Below are 19,016 nucleotides of genomic sequence, written 5' to 3'. Positions count from 1 at the left end.
AGCCCAAAAACACACCTTTTCTGTTTCTTCATGCAGGTAGGCAAAGGCTTATCTAAGAATGGTAAATCCCAAAAACTTGCTTTACAACATTGGCTTGAAGCTGTAAGTAAATTGTTTATGCTATCTTGATTGTCTTTTTGGTCAATTTTATGTCATTTGGACTAACTTGGAGGTGGTTATATGTCTAATAGATCGATCCACGACATCGTTAAGGACACAACTTGCATTTCCATTAAGTTCAATGATTGCATTCTCAAAGCAAAGAGCCCTTCTTCTACTGGTAATTGTCTGAATAAATTTATACAATCTTTTTAATGATCATATAACATAAAATTCTTTTTCATTTGCTAATCATTTTACTCTGAAGCAGGTTGGATATTGGAGAAAGCAAAGAAGTTAATCTTGTTGAGAAATGCCTGCGATGGAAACTACATCAGTAATGCATCAAGTACCTTGGTCCTGTATGTCTTAAGTCCATCTATCAGTCTTCTCATAAATAATTTCTTGCATATTTGATACTTTTAACTTTTACTTACCATGATTGGTTTATTTTCTTTAAAAATAGATGTAAAGCTCTTGTACAAAGAAACTGGGAAACTCCTTGACACCATTGGTGAAACAAAAGGCACTAAATGGATATTTGTCCTAAGCACCTCTAAAACCTTATATATTGGGAAGAAAAGGAAAGGAACATTTCAGCATTCTAGTTTCTTGACCGGAGGGCCATTTTAACTGCTGGCAGGATAGTTGTGGAACAAGGAGATTTGAAGGTATTGAATCGCTACAAATCTTTCTTTCAATGCTAAGTAACTCTTTTTCTTGTTTTGGTTGTTTTCAAGCAGGTTGTGTGGCCTCACAGTGGACATTATCGACCTACTCCAGAAAACTTTCAAGACTTCATTTGTTTCTCAGGGAGAACGATGTGGACCTAAATCATGTTCAGGTACAGAACTGCACTTTACGGTTTTTGAGTCATGATTTTCTGTAACATTCTAAGTTCCAATGCTGATTAATTAGTATCAAATGATGCAACTGGATGTACTCAGTACATATTGACTGCAACTAAGTTTTCTTATTGTTCTATGGATTTAATCCATTTTAAACAGTATATGGGACTGTGTTGAATTGGTATTGAGAATAGAAAGAGGCAAGGCACTGATGCTACTGTCTTTAAATAAGGCCATTCATGATCTACTTATTGAATCTTCCTTAGTGGTGGTATTAGTACCTTATGGTACTCATTCCACTAAGGGGGAGACAGTACTTGGAAAATGTATTGGTTCTATGAAAGTTCAAGACCGGGCCATACATGCAAGACAAGGATTCAAAAGAAAACTGCAGCCAGTAGCAGTTCAGCAAAATTGCTGGTTTTTTGCATTTTTCAGCAGGTGTATTTTCTGCAAGGGGCTGTCAAAAATGCAAGAAGCAGCTGGATTTTTGTTACAATGACATGGGAAATTCAGTTGCCAATGAAACTTACATCAGTTTAGAATGCAAGTAGAGGTGATAAAGTTACTGGTTGATCTTCAGGAATTTACTACTCTATTATTAATGATCATGATTGCTGGTTAATTCATCAATTTCTACATGCAGCACCTCTAGTCAAGATCACAAGACTTCATCTGCTGCATCAAGTAGCAGTATTTTGGTCTTGATTTGATCATCAACTGTTCAAGATCAAGTTATTCATTTCATTTTACACTTTTAATTCTACTTCTTTTAATTAATTCTTTAGCAATTTGTAGTATCAAGTTAAGACAACTATAAATCTTAATTTGGTCATTAGTTTAATGTGCTCTTATTATTAGCCTTTGGCTACATTTGTAAATAACTTTTGGATTTGCTTTGAGAAAAATTTATAAAATTATCCCTAGGCACCAAAATGCCTAGTGGACTTTAATTTTAAAAAAAAAAATAGTTGACATGCATGATTCTTTTGGAAACCTTAATCTCCCCCCTGGTGAATTATTTTGCATTTGCTATACAATGGAAAACTACAAAATGAAGAAAAGATCAATCACAGATCTAACTAAAACACAAAATTTCAGCAAAACCAAACTAAGATTCTAGCACCAACGAAGTTCTTTTTCCCCAATTTTAATTCTCACAAAAAAAAAAAAAATCAATTTACAGCCACACTAGAATGAACCAAACATAGTAAAATTTTAAAAGAGAATGAATTCTTACCAGTCAAGAAAAAGGGCTTAGAAAATAAACAAAGAACAAGAGAAGAAAGTACAGCAAAATCTTAAAATATTCAATCAATGCCACTATCATAACAATATTTAGATGTGAATAAGATGAGTTTTAAGAATCGAGTAAGAAACCCAGTTCACTAACACTGATTTCCAATCACATAATATAAAGAATGTTGAGTTCTTCAAGCTTTTTCTCGACATGCAACGAATTAAAACAAGCTTTAAGCACCAAATAATATTACCCTACAAGGTTTAGCACAAACAAAGGTCGAATTTCCATTTTCATCAGATTTTGGCCCAAATAGAGATTCCCAACACTTAACCTTCAAATAAATTATAAACCCAACAGTTTTTCAAGACACCCAACTTCGATTTTAGCAAGAAAACACTTAACAACGCTCTGTCCTTTAGATAATAAGCAAAAAAACACAGATTTTTTAACTTCTATTTCAGATTTAATGTCAGAAAACACAAAGAAAGAGATAAAGAAGAAAGAAATTGCCCATAAAACATAGAAAAAACAAAACATACCTGTCCTTTAGATAAAAGATGCAGCAGAAGAAGAGAAAAACACAATAGAAACCCTAGATTCACATTATTTTGATCTAAATTCACAATTTCGCGCTCTCTCTCTCTCTCTCTCTCTGTGTGTGTGTGTGTGTGTGTGTGTGTGTGTGTGTTGGGTGTGTTTGAAGTGAGAGGAAATAAATGAGTGCCCTAGGATATGTCTTTTTTTTTTTTTAATATTTAACGACGGACTAGCGAAAGATTTTATATTCCGTCGCTAAATAATACATTGACTTCTTTTAATAATTAATATTGCAATGAATTTTTCCGTTGCTGCGAATATATATTTTTTGGAGAAAAATTGAAAGGTCTGGCGATGGATTTTCCGTTGTTGAATCCGTCACTACATAAAAATAAAATTTATCGCGCCTCTTTTGTTGCTAAATCTGTAATGAAATCTAAGGCGCCAAAATTTTGCGCTAATAATTAGTGACGAAATTCAGTTTTCGTTGCTAATCCGTCGCTATATAATGAGATAAAATTTTAGTTGTTTTTCTCGCGACAAAATGAGCATTCCGTAGCTAATCCGTCGTTAATTAGCGACAGAATATGGTCTATCGCTAATATTCCGTCACTATACGCCGGTTTTTTAGTAGATATATATATACAACAAATAATATATAATTAATATAGTCTTAAAATTGCCAAGTGACTAATTATTAGCTTGCAATTTGGCTTAATCATATTACTTGTATCTCTCCTATTATATATATATATATATATATATATAGATTTCTTTTGACTGAAAAAAATACCAATTGTTGTAAATATTAATATATATCTATTATTCGATTACCATGTTGAGTAATAATTTTTAAATTTAGGCATAGTATATAATTATATATAGAAGATAACTGTTCAAATATATATGGAATCTTATTACTTATTAATAGGATTTGGATAACTTTAACTCAAATTTTAAAACTTTAAAATAATTGCAAGTTCAATAAGTAAAAGCACGAAATGGAAATTTGTTGATTTTGAATTTGATGCTGTCAGTGCTTATCTTTCAATTCAAATTTAATAACTTTATTTTGTCAATTTTAAAAATTATGTTTTAAATTTGCATTGTCCTAATTCTCATTAGCTTTGTCTTAAAATTGCCAAATGGCTTGTTATTAGCTTGCCACTTGGCTTAACCACATTACTTGTACCTCTCCTTTTTTATATACTAGTATTCGTACCTGCGCGATGCGCGACGGGTATCAAATGGAACTAATCATAGAAAATCATTATCTTATTTGTTTGATATAATAAAAAATCACTATATATCATTGAGATATTTAAGTAAATTTGTAAAATATTAAATGTAATTTTACTTATTTTAACACATTAGATTACATTAATTTAATAAAATCCAAATCTTATTATGATTAACTTTGTTCATCAAAAATCCTGATTAAGTATTGATCTATGACATATAAAAATCGTATCATTACAAAAGAAAAACTTTATTTGACACAACTATTGTTAAGTAACTCATTCTAAATGTGACTTTGAAAGCGAAAGAACTTATGAATGCTATGTGCTAGAGTTACCCATATGATAAATTAATTTATATATTTAATTTTTTAATGTGGTACTTGAATTAGTTTATATCTGATATTTTTTCATTTGATTCTATTTATTAAGTCTTCTATATACGGTCTTATTCATAATATAATTATTATTATAATTTCAAATACTAATAAATCTTATATTATGAGAAGTTACTTGTTAAAAATATTAAGGGAAACATTTTGAGTGAAGTATAAGCAATAACTCTTTCCCCCATTTTTTTTTTTACCATTTTATCAATAAATAACATCATTTAGTCCCCCCACCCAATTTGCATGATCTCCCAACATTTCAGTACTATTTCACTTGTTCTCTGACAACAATGGACCAACAAATAGTAGTTGATTTACTTTATATCACTTCCCAAATCAATAACTATAAGTTCTTCACATATTTAATTTAACATCCTTCTTTTTTTTTTTTTTTTTTTTTGCACTTTTAATGGAGTGATGTGATTTGAAAGCAATATCACATATTGAATTTGACTGCAAAACGTACCCGACTGCAAATCCACATAAAAATATCATATGTCCAAGAATATTAATCTTTTAACTTTTAGTTCCGTACAAAAATTTATCAACATACTTTACTATAGAATTGTTGTTTTTACTTTAGATTTTATATTTCCTTGCTCAATCCTCTCGGATACGCACCTCCCTCCCCAACAGTTTGTACCCCCCTTTATAGAAAAGAAGAAAAAAAAAGGAAGAAGCGAGAGGAGAAGTAATAAATGACTGGAATATATATACCTGATTAAAATAATTGAATTCTTTTTTTTTTTATGCGAAATTTGTTACATTTCAAAAATTTCAGATAGTGAACAGACACATATATTCTAGGATATCATACCTCATTAATTTGTGACGATTCTCCATTTATGATTGTAGCTCAATAAATATATATCTTCATCTGCATATAATTGCAATACATTTTATATAAGTAAAGGAGAATTGACATAAGATAAAAGAAATATGAAAGTGGAATTCAAAGAATGAAGAGAAGGCAAGAAATGTACTAATTAATCTCTTTATATAGAGGAAAATAAGATTCAATTGTATCATATGCTCTCGTTATCTTTACAACCCCCCCCCCCCCCCCCCACCCATACAAATTTGATTCAAAAACTTTATCTTTCACAGTTTGTTTTCAAATTTGAAAATTTTAATCTTTCAATTGAAATTCAAAAAAATGTATTGATGTATTGGAAAACTTCATTTCTTAGCATTAAAAATATTCCTTTCAAATTACCAAAAGATTACTTCACAGATACCAAATAAATTTTAGATGTATTACTCTGGTGATACGAAATAAATTTTAATACTTATCTTTAAAAAATTGTAAAAAGTACAAAACAAGGACCGCATTTCACATTAAAAAAAGAAAATCTAACGTTATTTTGTGTATTGCAAGGGGTATATATAAGAGGTTAAAATTGATTTTAAACTCAAGTTTGATATTCATATCGGCAACAAGCTTTTGAAAATAAAATATATTTAAAATTCTATCGATCCTTATCCTACAGATATGACTATCTAGATAATCCTATAAAAATGTTGAATGGTATTTGCATGAATTTATTTCTGAACTAATTTTAGATAAGACATTAAAAATTAACAATTTATACCAAACCTTTAAGCTACCTATCCTGTTTAAAATGAAATATAACACCTATAATATCCATAGTCCAACATTTACGCCTATTTGGATTAAAAACTGATTACAAATAAAAATGTTTTTACCTTTTAATTCAAATAAAATTCAAAATTTTGATGTCAACTAAAAAACATTTATCTCAATTCAATCTTGTAATCTTTCAATTAAATTTGTTTTATTTTTATTCAAATATCTTCATCTTACAATATAAATTCAAAATCAAAATTTGACACTATTAGTTTTCAAGAAGTGCTTAACAACATCCCGAATCTCATTCCAGTTGATTCATAAAATTTTCATATATTAAAGACATTCTTATGGAACCCTATATGTAGAAAATGAGAGTGTTACCTTGTATGCGGAAGTAGATTTTCGGCTTGCAGTGAAATTGAGATCTTCAATAAAAAATAGCTGATGTATTAGGAGCCTATAGAAAAAGGGGAAAAAAAAACCATGAGTTTTCCACAATCAACATATATAACACCTACATATATTCCTAGATGCAAATAAGAAGTAAATAATTGAAAAAGACACACAACTAAAGAATTAAATTAAGCATATACCACCCATTTAATTAACATCACAAAAGACATAAACTACCGCTAAGGCTAATTATCCCACTCTAATATGTTTATATGCAGTCAAATAAATCAATGTCTGTCCTAATATTCATTGCATGTCGTCTATGGTTGGAAAGAACAGAAAATACAAAAGTAAATTGAAAGAGCATAAAAAAAGGAGGCAACAGATGGGTTTCTCTAGGGGGAAGTACAAAAGCAAAAGAATTGTGAGAGTAGCTAGAAATCCTCCGCCTCAATATATATATCCTTCTTATTCAAATTCAAAATCAAAATCTTTTACCTCAATCTTATCTTTCACTTCAAATTCAAATTCAAATTTAAGCATTTTTTTTAATAAGATAGGATTCTAAAATCGTATTTATCTTTTTGTTTATTTTTTATACTTCTTTTATATATATTTTGATACTTTCTTCTTCTTTTCTCTAAATAAAGTGATACCAGATTGTCGTTACAATATTGCGTATAATATGGAAGATATCTTTGTAATAAGTAACTCATATCATTTTAAGAAGGGTACTAATATTTATCTATTTATTTATTTATTTATTTTACTAAGCCAAAAAAATACGTACTAAATTTTGTTAAAAGAATCCCTCGTCGTTTATACATATAGGAGTAGTAGTTGATATTTGTTCAAATTCAAATAATTAGCTTCTTATCCGTTCAAAAATTTTAGCTTGCAATTTAAATTCAAAAGAATTATCAATAGATTAAAAAATTAATCTTTTAATTTAAATTCAATGTTATTACATAGTGAAATAAAGTTTGTCTTAAAATTGCCAAGTGGCTTGTTATTAGCTTGTCACTTGGCTTAACCACATTACTTATACCTCTCCTATTTTATATATATAGATATATAGATATATAGATAAGCACTTTTTATCATACTCAAAACACTACAAAAATTGATTAAAAGCTATTTTGGCTTAAAATCAACTAAAATAAGCAAATCCAAACAGGCTCAAAATCACTCAACTATCATTATTTTCTTCAAAATATACTAAACATCTCAAAAGTCTCATTCTCTCCTAGTTGACATGTCATGTTATTCAAGCTAAATTTTTTGAATAATATACCTATTTAACCCATCAAACTCATTTAACCAAACTCATATTTTATATCCAATCAAATATGACCCGTTAAATAGAAAATAAGAAATTAAACCATACTTTCTATTATGACACTTTTTCAAATCTAAGATTCTTTTATCTCAATTCAAATATTATTTTCAATTTGAATTAAAATTTAAGTAGTTTTATCTTTCTATTCAAATATTTTTAAATATCATATTTTTTCCACATTAAATGACATATTCGTTCCACGTTAAAATGCAATTACACAGATAACACAAAGATTACTTTGGTATAAGTTTAACTTTTAAAAAACCTAAGTGAATATTATATTTTAAGAAATAAAGTTAGTGTAAATTTTTTCTTGATATTTTGAGTTATTTATCTTTATATATGTAGTGTGTAATTTTTTGGTATTTCCATCATCCACTCTTGGTAATCACAAATCTTTTTTTATTGACGTGTATAAATCTTTTTAAAGTTATGTTTATCGGGAAAATGGTTCAGTTGAATTTGTGTTCGTGGTCAAAGACACGTGGATCAAAATGACCCGTAAATCAATATAATATGCAAGTAAATCGAATGTAAACAAAATAAAGCAAAAAAATTGAGAATAACTTGAGCCTCGATCGAGCCCGGTGCTTGTTCCTCCGGCTAAGCTTGTGATTAAGCACTCAATAAAACGATAAAGAACTTAAGAAATGAAGCAATTACGTATAAGTATAGTGTATTCCTCTTGAATTTCGTGTCCTTACAATGGGAATGATTTCTATTTATTCTAGGAGCTAGGGGCACACATTCCATGCATGACGCCCCGGCTCATAATGAGTATTAATTGAGTAATAATAATGAGCAATAAAGAGGTCCATTAAGCCTAATAACATCAGTATAGAACGTTCAATTTGATCCGTAATGACAGTCCGTTGAGCTCTCTTTCGGAGCTACTCCAACAGTCTACCGGACCAAATGGTTCTTCCGGTGCAATGGCATTTCCTTGGGTGCCACTCAATGCTGACTCATATTTGACTTATTCCTTAAGCCACGTGTCCTAATGATACAAGTCCAACTGTGTTGTACGAATTTAGCCCAATACGGTTAGTCCCCCCACTACAAGTGATCAAAATCCCAAAACCATTAAGTGGAGTAATGGTTTTTGGTTTCTTGATTTGGGGAAATTGGAAAATCTAGTCAAGATCCATCCAGGTAACAAATGGAACTAAGCTTTCAATAAACTTACCTTAGTGATGGAGTGTTGTACATAACTATTATTATCCCGTTTTAGCTGAGTTTAAGTGTATGAGAGATGAAAAATGATCAAAATAGCTCGTCATTGAGGTATTTGTACTAACCAGTGAGAAGATCACAACATATGGCTTGTATTAAAAAGTGCCATACAAAACTAAGCTTACATCTTCAATGTACGAGAGTATAACAAGATAAATGGAATTTATACTAGTTGAACTGTTTAAAAGTATTACTTGTATTATTAACTGTCACACCAAACAAAGCTTACACAGCTCTTTTTCCTTTCCCTAGTCACAGAAATGTAAAACATCCGACCGTTGTAACAACAAATTAAACATAACATGGCTGATCACGTTTCTATTTACTAAAATGTGGAACAAAATGAGGCACAAACTGCTCCGCGATCTGGTGGAGATGGTCTAACTCCCCTTGAAGAAGACGCAAGACCTGCATTTATGTTTGCAACCGGCTAGTTCATCACTTGAGTGAAATGACAAAGAAGATATGCTATCCATACTCAGTAAGCAAGATTCGTCTGGTTACATCAGGTTACTTTTGCTACCAAAATTAAGTTGTTTTATAGTACAGATTAGAGTTCAGTATAGTCAATAAATTCTTTCTCTTCTACCAAGTAGCTTCAACCAGATTGTAGGTTTTTCCCTTATGGGAACTAGAATGAGTTGGCAATTCACCCTTCTTTTAGGAAACTGGGGTAATATAGTCTCTTGTAAGCAATCTATCTCTAGTTTTGCATCATCAAATGACGGAAGCCAATACTCAAGTGTGACAAAAAGACTATCAATTAGAGGTTGGAGAAATAAGATGATACTTAATAGACACAGCCTTGTAGCAGAGAGCAAATTACAAAGCGAGAACGTAGTTTTTCAACTCCAAATTAAGACCGAATAGATTGACTTCCGATTTCTAATGTTCGAAAATATCACTTCTGTATTATGTACTACTGCTCAGAGTCATAACATTGGCTGTATTTCAATTGAAAATTCTACTTTTTTTTTGTTTATGCTTCTTTAATGTTACATTGGAGAAAATTATGAAGAGAATAAAGATGGACTGGTACGTACATGAAACTTCAAAACAAAAAGAATAAGATCTTTGACATGGATTAGTAGGCTGATTATATGTTCAGTGTTCTTCTATTATTTAGCAGTTAATCAACAAATTAACTCCGTAAATCGACAAAATTTACCTCTCCCATTGATGGCCGCAGCTCAGGGTCATTCTGCACACACAAGAATGCTGTTCTAGCCATGTGGTACACTTCAAATGTGTCATAAGAGTCGCCTATGCGAGGATCAATGAGCTCATGCAATGCAAGCCTTTCAATGAGTGCAATTGCCTGAAAATGCAAAAGAGAAACTTCCGCTAAAATTGCACTGTGTTTTTTTTTTATTTTTTGGAAAATGAAGGATCCTAGACTAGCTACATTATTTAAGGGAATCACATTTGACTGCCATGCCAAGTAAAAAAACCCAAAGAACACACCCATTGTCTAAGGGAATGATGACTGTCCTCTCTCATTGAATCTATGGCTTTGCGTCCTGAAAGTAGTTGTATAAGAACAATGCCAAATGCGTAGACATCTGTTCTAACAGACACAATGCCATTCTCTGCATATTCAGGAGCAAGATATCTGCATGAAGCAAGAGAAGCTTTTGGTGAATATCTGTCACAAAGTTGTCATCTATAGACAATATAAGATTCTATGAATCCAATGAGTTAAAGGACTTGTTCACACCCCAATGTGCCAAGTATCCTTGTGTATATCTTATCCTCATTTGTCTTCCACTTAGCCAGGCCAAAGTCACCTAGCTATGAAAAATGAAAACAAACAGAATCATCCATAGAAAGAACGGAATTAATATTAGCTTCCCAGTTGATTTTATTCAGGTCACTGGGTAACTAAAAAGTTTCTGTTCGTTCTATTTAGTCCAACAATATTAACAGTCTAAAAAATTCTATGCGTTTGAATCAAAATGTATAAATTTACCATGGGAACATAGTCATGAGTGAGCAGTATATTGCTCGGCCTCAGGTCACGATGAATAATTGGACCTCCACGACATTCTTCATGCAGAAAACGCAATCCCTTTGCAGTGCCAATGGCAATTGCATATCTACGGTGCCACTCAAGAACATTTTCTGCATTCTCTGTCAAGATATAACCCAAAATAAATATTTATGAGCTTTATGTTGCTGGAGTAGTGTGTGATTATCAAATTATACATACCGAATAAGTGCCACTCAAGAGAATTATTGCAGATGAATTCATAGACCAAGATGTTAACATTTTCCTTGCAGCAATAGCCCAAAAGCATCACAATGTTTTTGTGACGTGCAAAGCTCAAAACATAAACTTCAGAATGAAACTCGGAAAACCCTTGTGTGCTTGCTTCCTTCCGCACCTTTGCAGCAATGACCTGCCCATCTTTTAACCGACCTTTGTATACATGACCATATCCACCTTCTCCAAGCAACTTATCCTTTGAAAAATCATCTGTTGCCAGCTGTATTTCTGAGAAACTGAATCTCATTGAATCCTTGATATATAGTTCTGTCTTTGCTCCACAAGCAATACAAAGATATGGTGTATTAGAGGATCTCCATGATGTCAATGGTCTTCGTTCTTTCTGGAAAACAGGAGGGATTGAATGCTTTATATCTCCTCTGGCAGACCCACCTGTTAAAATTGTCAAACAATTAAAGCAGGAAGGACAGGAAACAATTCCCTACTTTGTATCAAATCATACAGTTTTATACTAGAGACTGTGACATCTTTCCCCAAAATCATAGAGGCCAATACTGTAACAGATCTATACAATTCAACTAGTTTAAAATACAATGAAAACAGACAGCCTGTTTTAGAATCATGAAAACTATAAGGAAAGGTATTTCTAAGGAGTCCTCTTCTTACCTATGTTGAACAAGAATCCGAACTACAAAAGGACTACCAACATTCAGAAAAACAGAAGATGTTTCTTAAAATCATGCAAACTGAAAGGGAAGATATTGTCAAGAATTCCTCTTCTGACCTCTCCCTACTATGTAGAGTAGGATTCAAACCATAAAGCGGGTACGAACCCTCAAAGTTGGATGACAATGCACTTCCGCAACTTAAAAGTATCGCCACAGAAAACTTTATCAAAAAATGATGATTTACCAAATTCTTAATGAGGAGTTCATATGCCAGAACAATAATCCACTTTTCCAGAAAATGAATAACCAGCTTATTTTACAACCAAAATTGTTATCCATGAACACAATATTACTTGACTACAGTAATATTTTCTTAAAGTAAACATGAGTATCATACTTAATCATTAGTGATTTCTATTACATAAATGTTAAAAGGGAGTTTTGTAACAGCAGCAGAATTTTATGCTGGAATTAACGAAAAAATTCATGCATCTGCTTTGTTTCATTTAGGTGTACGGTGTATATGCCTACTTGTTGACATTAGAATGAAGGAGCTTTTTTACTTGTCTCTACAAGGATATCTGAGAAACTAAAAAAAAAAAAAAAGAAGAAAAAAAACAGTACCCAAATGACTAAACAGGGGTAACGATATACAGCCAATGGTATCTAAAGACATGGTCAACAGTACCCAAATGACTGCATTTTTTTTAGATTATCATCATGCTAGCTCACCTGATCTTTCTGGCATAGAATTGGCACTAAAATCTCCATGTGAAGTGCTATTCTCCGGTTGATTATACATGACCGCTTCATTCTCTGGTATTTCGGAGCTTTCCACATAACCTGAATAGTTTATTGAAACAACAGACTGCTCTGTGTTCTCTGCATTTGGAGGAGGTGCCAAGGGTACTTGTTTGGACATAGCAAAGTATAACTTATGCTCTATGTTGTCAACATCAACTATGGGATAAGGTCTCACAACCTTCACGAATAAGTTATCACCAATTAATGCAACTTTGCAAGGTATGTGTTTAAGGTAGTAGGTCAAATCCCGCCTGAGGTGCCTGTAAGGGTTTAGTCTTGTCAATATTAGAGAATTAAAAAAAAAGTCATAGAGTCGAATAGAGATGAGATTCTATCAGCAATATAGAGCCAAATAAACATAAAATCCGTAAAACGAAACTGGGAAGCAGATGATATAAAATTAATCCGAGAGGTTTAATTCTGAAAGATAAAGTGGATTCCATGTTACAACTACAAAATGCAGACATGGTTTTTCATGGATTTAAGTCGGAAGAAGATAATGAATTTATCCGAGAGGCTCAATTATTAAGGATAAGTAAAAACAATTCTTGTAACAAGTACAAAAGACATGTTTTTTCTTGAGTAAAATAAGAGAAGTCTTGCAAGACAACTATTCCACCTTTGATAAAATTATAGAGCTTTAGATTTATGTGTTTCTGTTTGTATCAGACAGTTAAGAAGCCCACAAAGTGACAGCATAAACACCAGATATGGAACAAACAAAGACCATTTGTGCTGAGGAAAAATGTGTTGACTCAGCTCTACTTAATTGTACATTCATGCATATCATGGATTTGATGTAGTTTTTCTAAGTACAATAGCTTAATTTTGCTGTTATCTTCATGAAAGCAAAATGTTTATGATCCCATCAGTGGGTTGAGGGCTAGTTTCATGGACTTAAATGTTACAAATTCTCCATTTAGCGGACTCACATATTTAATATAATTGTACATAGATTGCTATTAATTAAAGACGCACATTTTTCTGATCTAATAAAGTGTTATTTTTATGGGCTATATATAAATTTTATGTTATAAGGTATGGATTTTATATGCGTAGAAACCTAGCTCACTCTTCAGATATAATTGATGGGTTCATAATTGAAGAGTGACACCTCTTCTGAAAGTTAGATTTGAAGAGTTGTGTCTCTTCCGAAGAGGTGTCTCACTATTGTATATTGGTTGTGGTCCGTAACTCTGTTACTGATTTTCTTTTCATCTCTGTTCCATTAAGAGAAGTATCATAAATGACGTAACAAGACTTAGAAGATCATGACTTCATTTTGTCGATTCTTACAATGGATCAAGGTAAGTGCCCTTACTATTCTTCTAAGAATTCACATCACTGTCTTATGATTTACTTATGATTCTGGATTGTTATTTCCAACATTAAAAAGCACATATCCTCTTCAAGTTGAGAAAGTCTCTCATGTTCCTTTCCAGGGGCGGAGCTACAGGGGTGCGAGGGGTGGCAACCGAACCCCCTTCGTCGAAAAATTGCACTATATATATACTGCCAATTTTTTTATTCATGTACAAATATTATTTTTGCATCCCCTTAACAAATGGAGATTGTGGATCAGTGGATAAGGCGCCTGAGATTGAGCCCGCGGTCGCGGGTTCGAATCTCGGCAATGACACATTTTTTTACTTTTTTCATCCAGTCGGCAGTCCCTAAAAAAAAAAAAATGACATCACTTTATTTATTATTATTAAAAAAAACGTGGGCCATTTGGCTTTTTTTTTTTAAGTAACTTTCCACTAAGAAGACTTAGTGGAGCTTTTATTTATTAAATAAAGAAAACAAATTAGTGTCAGACAACAAAACGGGAAAAGGGGACATGAAAAGCAAAACAACTTCTCTCTCCAATAATCCCAAATCCTGTTTCTTCATTGATTATCTGTCTCCATAGTCCATATGAGTCGTCTCCTTTGTAAAACTTGGTCCTCTTTGCAGTTGATTTGGTGTTGATTTGGCTGGGATATAGAATCCCTAATTTCAGAAGTGTTAACATTGCTCATTTGTTACTACTGCGCTGCGCCTCCTACTCTGTGTCTCTGTCATTTCTTCTTGGCCCATGGCTTCCAATTCTAAGGTATTTCTTTTTTTTCCCTCTTTTTATTTTAACCATACTCAAAATCACAATAAATCCATTATTGTTTCTTGTTAGTTGTTAATCAACCCATTTTGTGAAATGGGTAGCTGATCCATTTTCCATCCATGAACCCCAAGTCTTGATTGTTTTAATTTTTAAATGTTGTTTGTTTGCAAAATTGGTCTTCTAGATATTTGTTTTTAGCTAATAAAAGAATCAAAGTGTAGATTTTTATTTAGTAATCAATTCCCTTTTATGTGTGTTGGATTGTGGTTAAATTGTTTTCTTGCTTATTGAGACATTTGCTAGAGTTTTTGAAATGGGATATGCTTAACAGCTTAAGGAGTTAAGGTTACTAATTGTTTTTTGCTGTATTGCTATTTGCTATATACAAGATTGAGTTTTTATTCTCACATTTAGATGTTCTTAAATAGGCTTTATTTTATTGGCTTTTAAGATTGACATTGTGTCTTTAATTCTAACTAATTTTTTTATTATAATTCAGTCTCAAAAGTTAGTGAAGAATTATTTTACCAAAGTTCCAAAATCAAGTTTGGACTCTCATGATCAACCTAATCTAGAAGAAAATGTCAACCACTCAGAAGTACCATTGCTTTCTTCTCAGGAATTTGATTTGAATTCTTTAAAGCATGATCCGGGTGAAAGAACTCAAATCTTGGACTTTCATCCAAATCATCGTGATGTCATTCGAAGAGAATACCTTAGGAGAGGTCCTTGTCAACCGCGGCTTAAAGAGTATCCTAAAACAAAATTTTCTAGAGACATGCGTCATTTTAATCCTCAGTGGTTTAGTGAGTATTCTAATTGGTTAGAGTATAGTGAAAGTAAAGATGCAGTCTTTTGTTTGAATTTCTATCTATTTGCAAACGATAATATTCATCAAGGAGGGGGTGATGTATTTTCGGCCATAGGGTTTAGGAGTTGGCAAAAAAAGAAGAGTCTTAAAAAACATGTTGGTGGCGGAAATAGCATTCATAATCATGCAAGAAAGAATTGTGAAGATCTAGTGCGACAAGAACAATCTATTCAATCTGCACTTGTGAGGCAAGATTCTCAATTTAAGCATGAGTATTGGCTCCGCTTAACTGCTTCAGTTGATGTTGTAAGGCTTCTTTTGAATCAAGGATCGGCATTTCGGGGTCATGATGAATCTAAATCATCACTTAGCAGAGGTAATTTTCTTGAAATTCTTTCATGGTATTCTGAAAGGTGTGATAACATTAAAGATTTTGTATTGAAACATGCTCCACAAAATGATCTGATGACTTCTCCAATGATTCAAAAAGAAATTGTGACTGCATGCAAAATTGAAACAATTAAGGCTATCATAGAAGAATTAAATGGTGATTACTTTGCCTTGTTGGTTGATGAATCTTTTGATGTATCGCGCAAGGAGCAAATGGCCGTTGTTTTACGATATGTTGATAGAATGGGATTTGTGATGGAGCGACTTATCGACATTATTCATGTTCAAGATACTTGTGCATCATCTCTAAAAGAAGCAATTGTTAATTTACTTGCTCAACATTCCTTGAGTCTTTCTTATGTACGTGGACAATGTTATGATGGGGCAAGTAATATGCAAGGTAGAATCAATGGCCTTAAAATGTTGATTAAGCAAGAAAGTAGATCGGCTCATTCTGTTCATTGCTTTGCTCATCAACTTCAACTAAGTCTTGTTGCGGTTTCTAAAAAGTGTGTTGAAGTGGGGGAGCTTGTACTATTGGTTTCAAGTATTTTGAATATGTTGGGAGCTTCTTTTAAACGCATGGATGAATATCGAGAATCTCAAAAGAAAAGAGTTCAAGAGGCATTAGATATGGGTGAACTTGAAACTGGTAGAGGCTTGCATCAAGAATTTGGTCTTACTAGAGCTTGTGATACTCGTTGGGGATCCCACTACAAATCTTTTAGTAACTTTATTCTTATGTTTGGTTCAATTGTTGATGTACTTAATGATATTGTTGTTGATTCACATTGTCCAGATGAAAGTGCCAAGGCAATGGGATTTCTCAGAGCATGTCAAACATTTGATGTTGCATTCACATTGCATTTGATGAGAGATATTTTAGCAATCACAGATGAGCTTAACAAATGCTTACAGAAAAAAGAGCAAGATATCGTAAATGCCATGCTACTTGTTCAAGTAGCAAAGAAAAGGTTGCAAAAGTTAAGGGAGGAAGAATGGGGTTCGCTTATTGATAAAGTATCTAAATTTTGTATCAAGTATCAAATTTTGATACCTAAGTTAGATGAGCCGTACTTTACCTCTTTGAGATCACGACGTAAACTTGCTGGTTGTACTATCTCACACCATTATTACGTTGAAGTGTTTTGCAAAGTTATTGATTGGCAAATTCAAGAGCTTTCTTATCGTTTTGATGAAGTAACTACTGATTTGCTTCATGGAATTGCTTGTTTAAATCCAATTGACTCATTTTCTAGTTTTGATCTCAGGAAAATAATGAGAATGGCTGAACATTATCCTGATGACTTTGATGAATTTAGTATGGGGGTTCTTGAGAATCAACTTGCAAGTTACATTATTGATGTTCGTGATCTTGATGAAAGGTTCTCCGATCTAAAAGGACTTTGTGATCTTTCAAAAAGATTAGTTCAGACAAAGAAGCATTCAAACTACCCTCTTGTATTCCTCTTAGTGAAACTTGCCTTGCTCTTGCCAGTTGCCACTGCATCCGTTGAAAGAACTTTTTCGGCAATGAAGTTTATCAAGAATGACTTGCGGAGTCGAATGAATGAGAGTTATTTTAGTGGTTGCTTGGTGCCTTATGTAGAAAAAGATGTGTTTAATAGGATCTCTAATGATGTTATTATAAAAACATTTCAAGGAATGAAACCTCGTCGTGTACAGTTGTAGTAATATACTTGCACTTTCAATAGAGAATTGTGTTTGTTTTGATTTCTTCGCGTGTTTATTTTTTAATTTTCTTGAATCCCCTTATCAAATATTCTGGTTCCGCCCCTGTTCCTTTCCTTTCGATAAACCAAGCTTTAAGAAATTGTTTAAATTAATAGCTTCCCTTTTCTCTTCTTCCAACTAAGGAGCAAAATAACTACCAATAGAAGCCTGATTTTCCAACCAAAATAGGCAACAAAATATATTGCAATCACACAATATTAATCATTTATGCGCAAACATTAAATATAATAGTCTATACAGAGTAAAATCCCAATTCAACATATACTGAAATAGTTACGACATTCAAAATGCATGGTGAATGTTTTTTGTTTTACGAATCAGACTTATGACTAACAGGTAGCGACTTATCCATGCATTTTTAGTGAGAAAAAAGTAGACAGACAGGGTAAACAAAGCCAGAGCATGTGACGAAAGCAATACAAAAGAATAAAGAACTCTGAACAAGGGTCCATGCAAATTCCCTGAAGATCCATTTGTATTCCCAAACTACTGATGGACCAAAATCAAAGCTATTCAACAAACAATAGAACAAATTCAGGTGAAATGGTTCCTTATATGAAAATATCAGTGCTTAAAGTAAGAGTTAAGAACCTAATCTGAGCAAAAATGCTTTGTTTGTATAATACGGTCAAAACTCTCTATAACGACGTCGTTTGTTCAGATATCTTTTGACTGCTATAGCGAAATATTGTTATAAAGAACATGTGAAGTTGAGAAGATATTCAAACTAATTCCGACTCAAAAGCGGAAAGAAATAAAATGAAACTTTTTTCTTTGTTGGTTTTTGAGTGTTATTGGGATTTAGATCCTTTCTAGAAAAGTATTAGACCTAGTAGTATAAATACATGCTAGTTAGGATTTATTAAGTAGGATAAAACATTGAACCTAAGAGTATTCAATTTTGTAACTTACTTTCTCCCTTAATATTAATAAAAGTTCCGGCCGTTCTTCGTGGACTAGGATCACATCGATCCGAACCATGTTAATTACTGTGTTTTTATCGTTTCTGCGCTAACAATTGGTATCAGATCCTACAGATCGTGAGATCTAGGAGACGAGGAGACTATGGCATCTATGAAGTTTGAGGTAGCAAATGTTGACGGGCGAAGTAATAACTTCAATATCTGGAAGATCAAGATCATGGCGTTGTTACGGAGAGAAGGATCAGTCTATGCTTTGGATGACTCGTATCCTGAAAATACGAAAGAGGTCGAGAAGCAGAAGATTGAGATGGATGCGTTTAGCACAATTCATTTATCCTTATTGATAGACTATGTAATAAGTCTACGTAAATATTGTAAATATTCTCTTCCTTAGGTATAGTAATTAGGTCCTATAATTTAGCCTAGT

At 32.5% G+C, this 19,016-nt stretch overlaps 3 protein-coding genes across 5 annotated transcripts; 2 read left to right on the top strand and 1 right to left on the bottom strand.

Moving 5' to 3' along the window:
* The first annotated feature begins 727 nt into the window (after positions 1 to 727).
* On the top strand, positions 728 to 2,363 carry LOC132622237 (uncharacterized). Its single transcript, XM_060336809.1, has 2 exons — positions 728 to 943; positions 1,107 to 2,363. Exons 1-2 carry the CDS (start codon positions 936 to 938, stop codon positions 1,447 to 1,449), a joined length of 351 nt encoding a protein of 116 aa, XP_060192792.1. The 5' UTR covers positions 728 to 935; the 3' UTR covers positions 1,450 to 2,363.
* Positions 2,364 to 9,088: 6,725 nt separating this feature from the next.
* On the bottom strand, positions 9,089 to 13,456 carry LOC132627208 (cold-responsive protein kinase 1-like). Of its 2 annotated transcripts, XM_060342407.1 has the most exons (8): positions 13,229 to 13,456; positions 12,538 to 12,869; positions 11,120 to 11,569; positions 10,880 to 11,040; positions 10,628 to 10,701; positions 10,375 to 10,522; positions 10,079 to 10,228; positions 9,089 to 9,318 (listed from the first exon to the last, which is right to left on the bottom strand). In XM_060342407.1, exons 2-8 carry the CDS (start codon positions 12,725 to 12,727, stop codon positions 9,229 to 9,231), a joined length of 1,263 nt encoding a protein of 420 aa, XP_060198390.1. In that variant the 5' UTR covers positions 12,728 to 12,869; positions 13,229 to 13,456; the 3' UTR covers positions 9,089 to 9,228. The 2 variants fall into 2 exon arrangements, with proteins under 2 accessions (XP_060198390.1, XP_060198392.1); XM_060342409.1 differs by lacking the exon at positions 13,229 to 13,456 and having other exon boundaries at positions 12,538 to 13,205.
* A 954-nt stretch (positions 13,457 to 14,410) lies between these two features.
* LOC132627207 (uncharacterized) lies at positions 14,411 to 17,647 on the top strand. 2 transcript variants are annotated; one of them, XM_060342405.1, is made up of 2 exons: positions 14,411 to 14,704; positions 15,210 to 17,647. In XM_060342405.1, the coding sequence occupies exons 1-2, from the start codon at positions 14,687 to 14,689 to the stop codon at positions 17,601 to 17,603; spliced, it is 2,412 nt and encodes an 803-aa protein (XP_060198388.1). In that variant the 5' UTR covers positions 14,411 to 14,686; the 3' UTR covers positions 17,604 to 17,647. The 2 variants fall into 2 exon arrangements, with proteins under 2 accessions (XP_060198388.1, XP_060198389.1); XM_060342406.1 differs by having other exon boundaries at positions 14,412 to 14,704; positions 15,330 to 17,647.
* Positions 17,648 to 19,016: the final 1,369 nt, after the last annotated feature.

This window comes from Lycium barbarum, chromosome 2, assembly GCF_019175385.1.
Source record: "Lycium barbarum isolate Lr01 chromosome 2, ASM1917538v2, whole genome shotgun sequence".
Classification (NCBI taxonomy): Eukaryota; Viridiplantae; Streptophyta; class Magnoliopsida; order Solanales; family Solanaceae; genus Lycium; species Lycium barbarum.
This window is presented reverse-complemented; position numbering and strand designations above follow the sequence as displayed.

Excerpts from the sequence above, each read along its gene's own strand:
- LOC132627208 (XM_060342407.1), bottom strand. The coding sequence starts at position 12,727 with ATGTCCAAACAAGTACCCTTGGCACCTCCTCCAAATGCAGAGAACACA. Across the intron at positions 10,702-10,879 it reads CTCATGACTATGTTCCCATG|CTAGGTGACTTTGGCCTGGC; the intron begins GTAAATTTATAC and ends CATTTTTCATAG. Across the intron at positions 10,229-10,374 it reads ATCATTCCCTTAGACAATGG|GCAATTGCACTCATTGAAAG; the intron begins GTGTGTTCTTTG and ends TTGCATTTTCAG.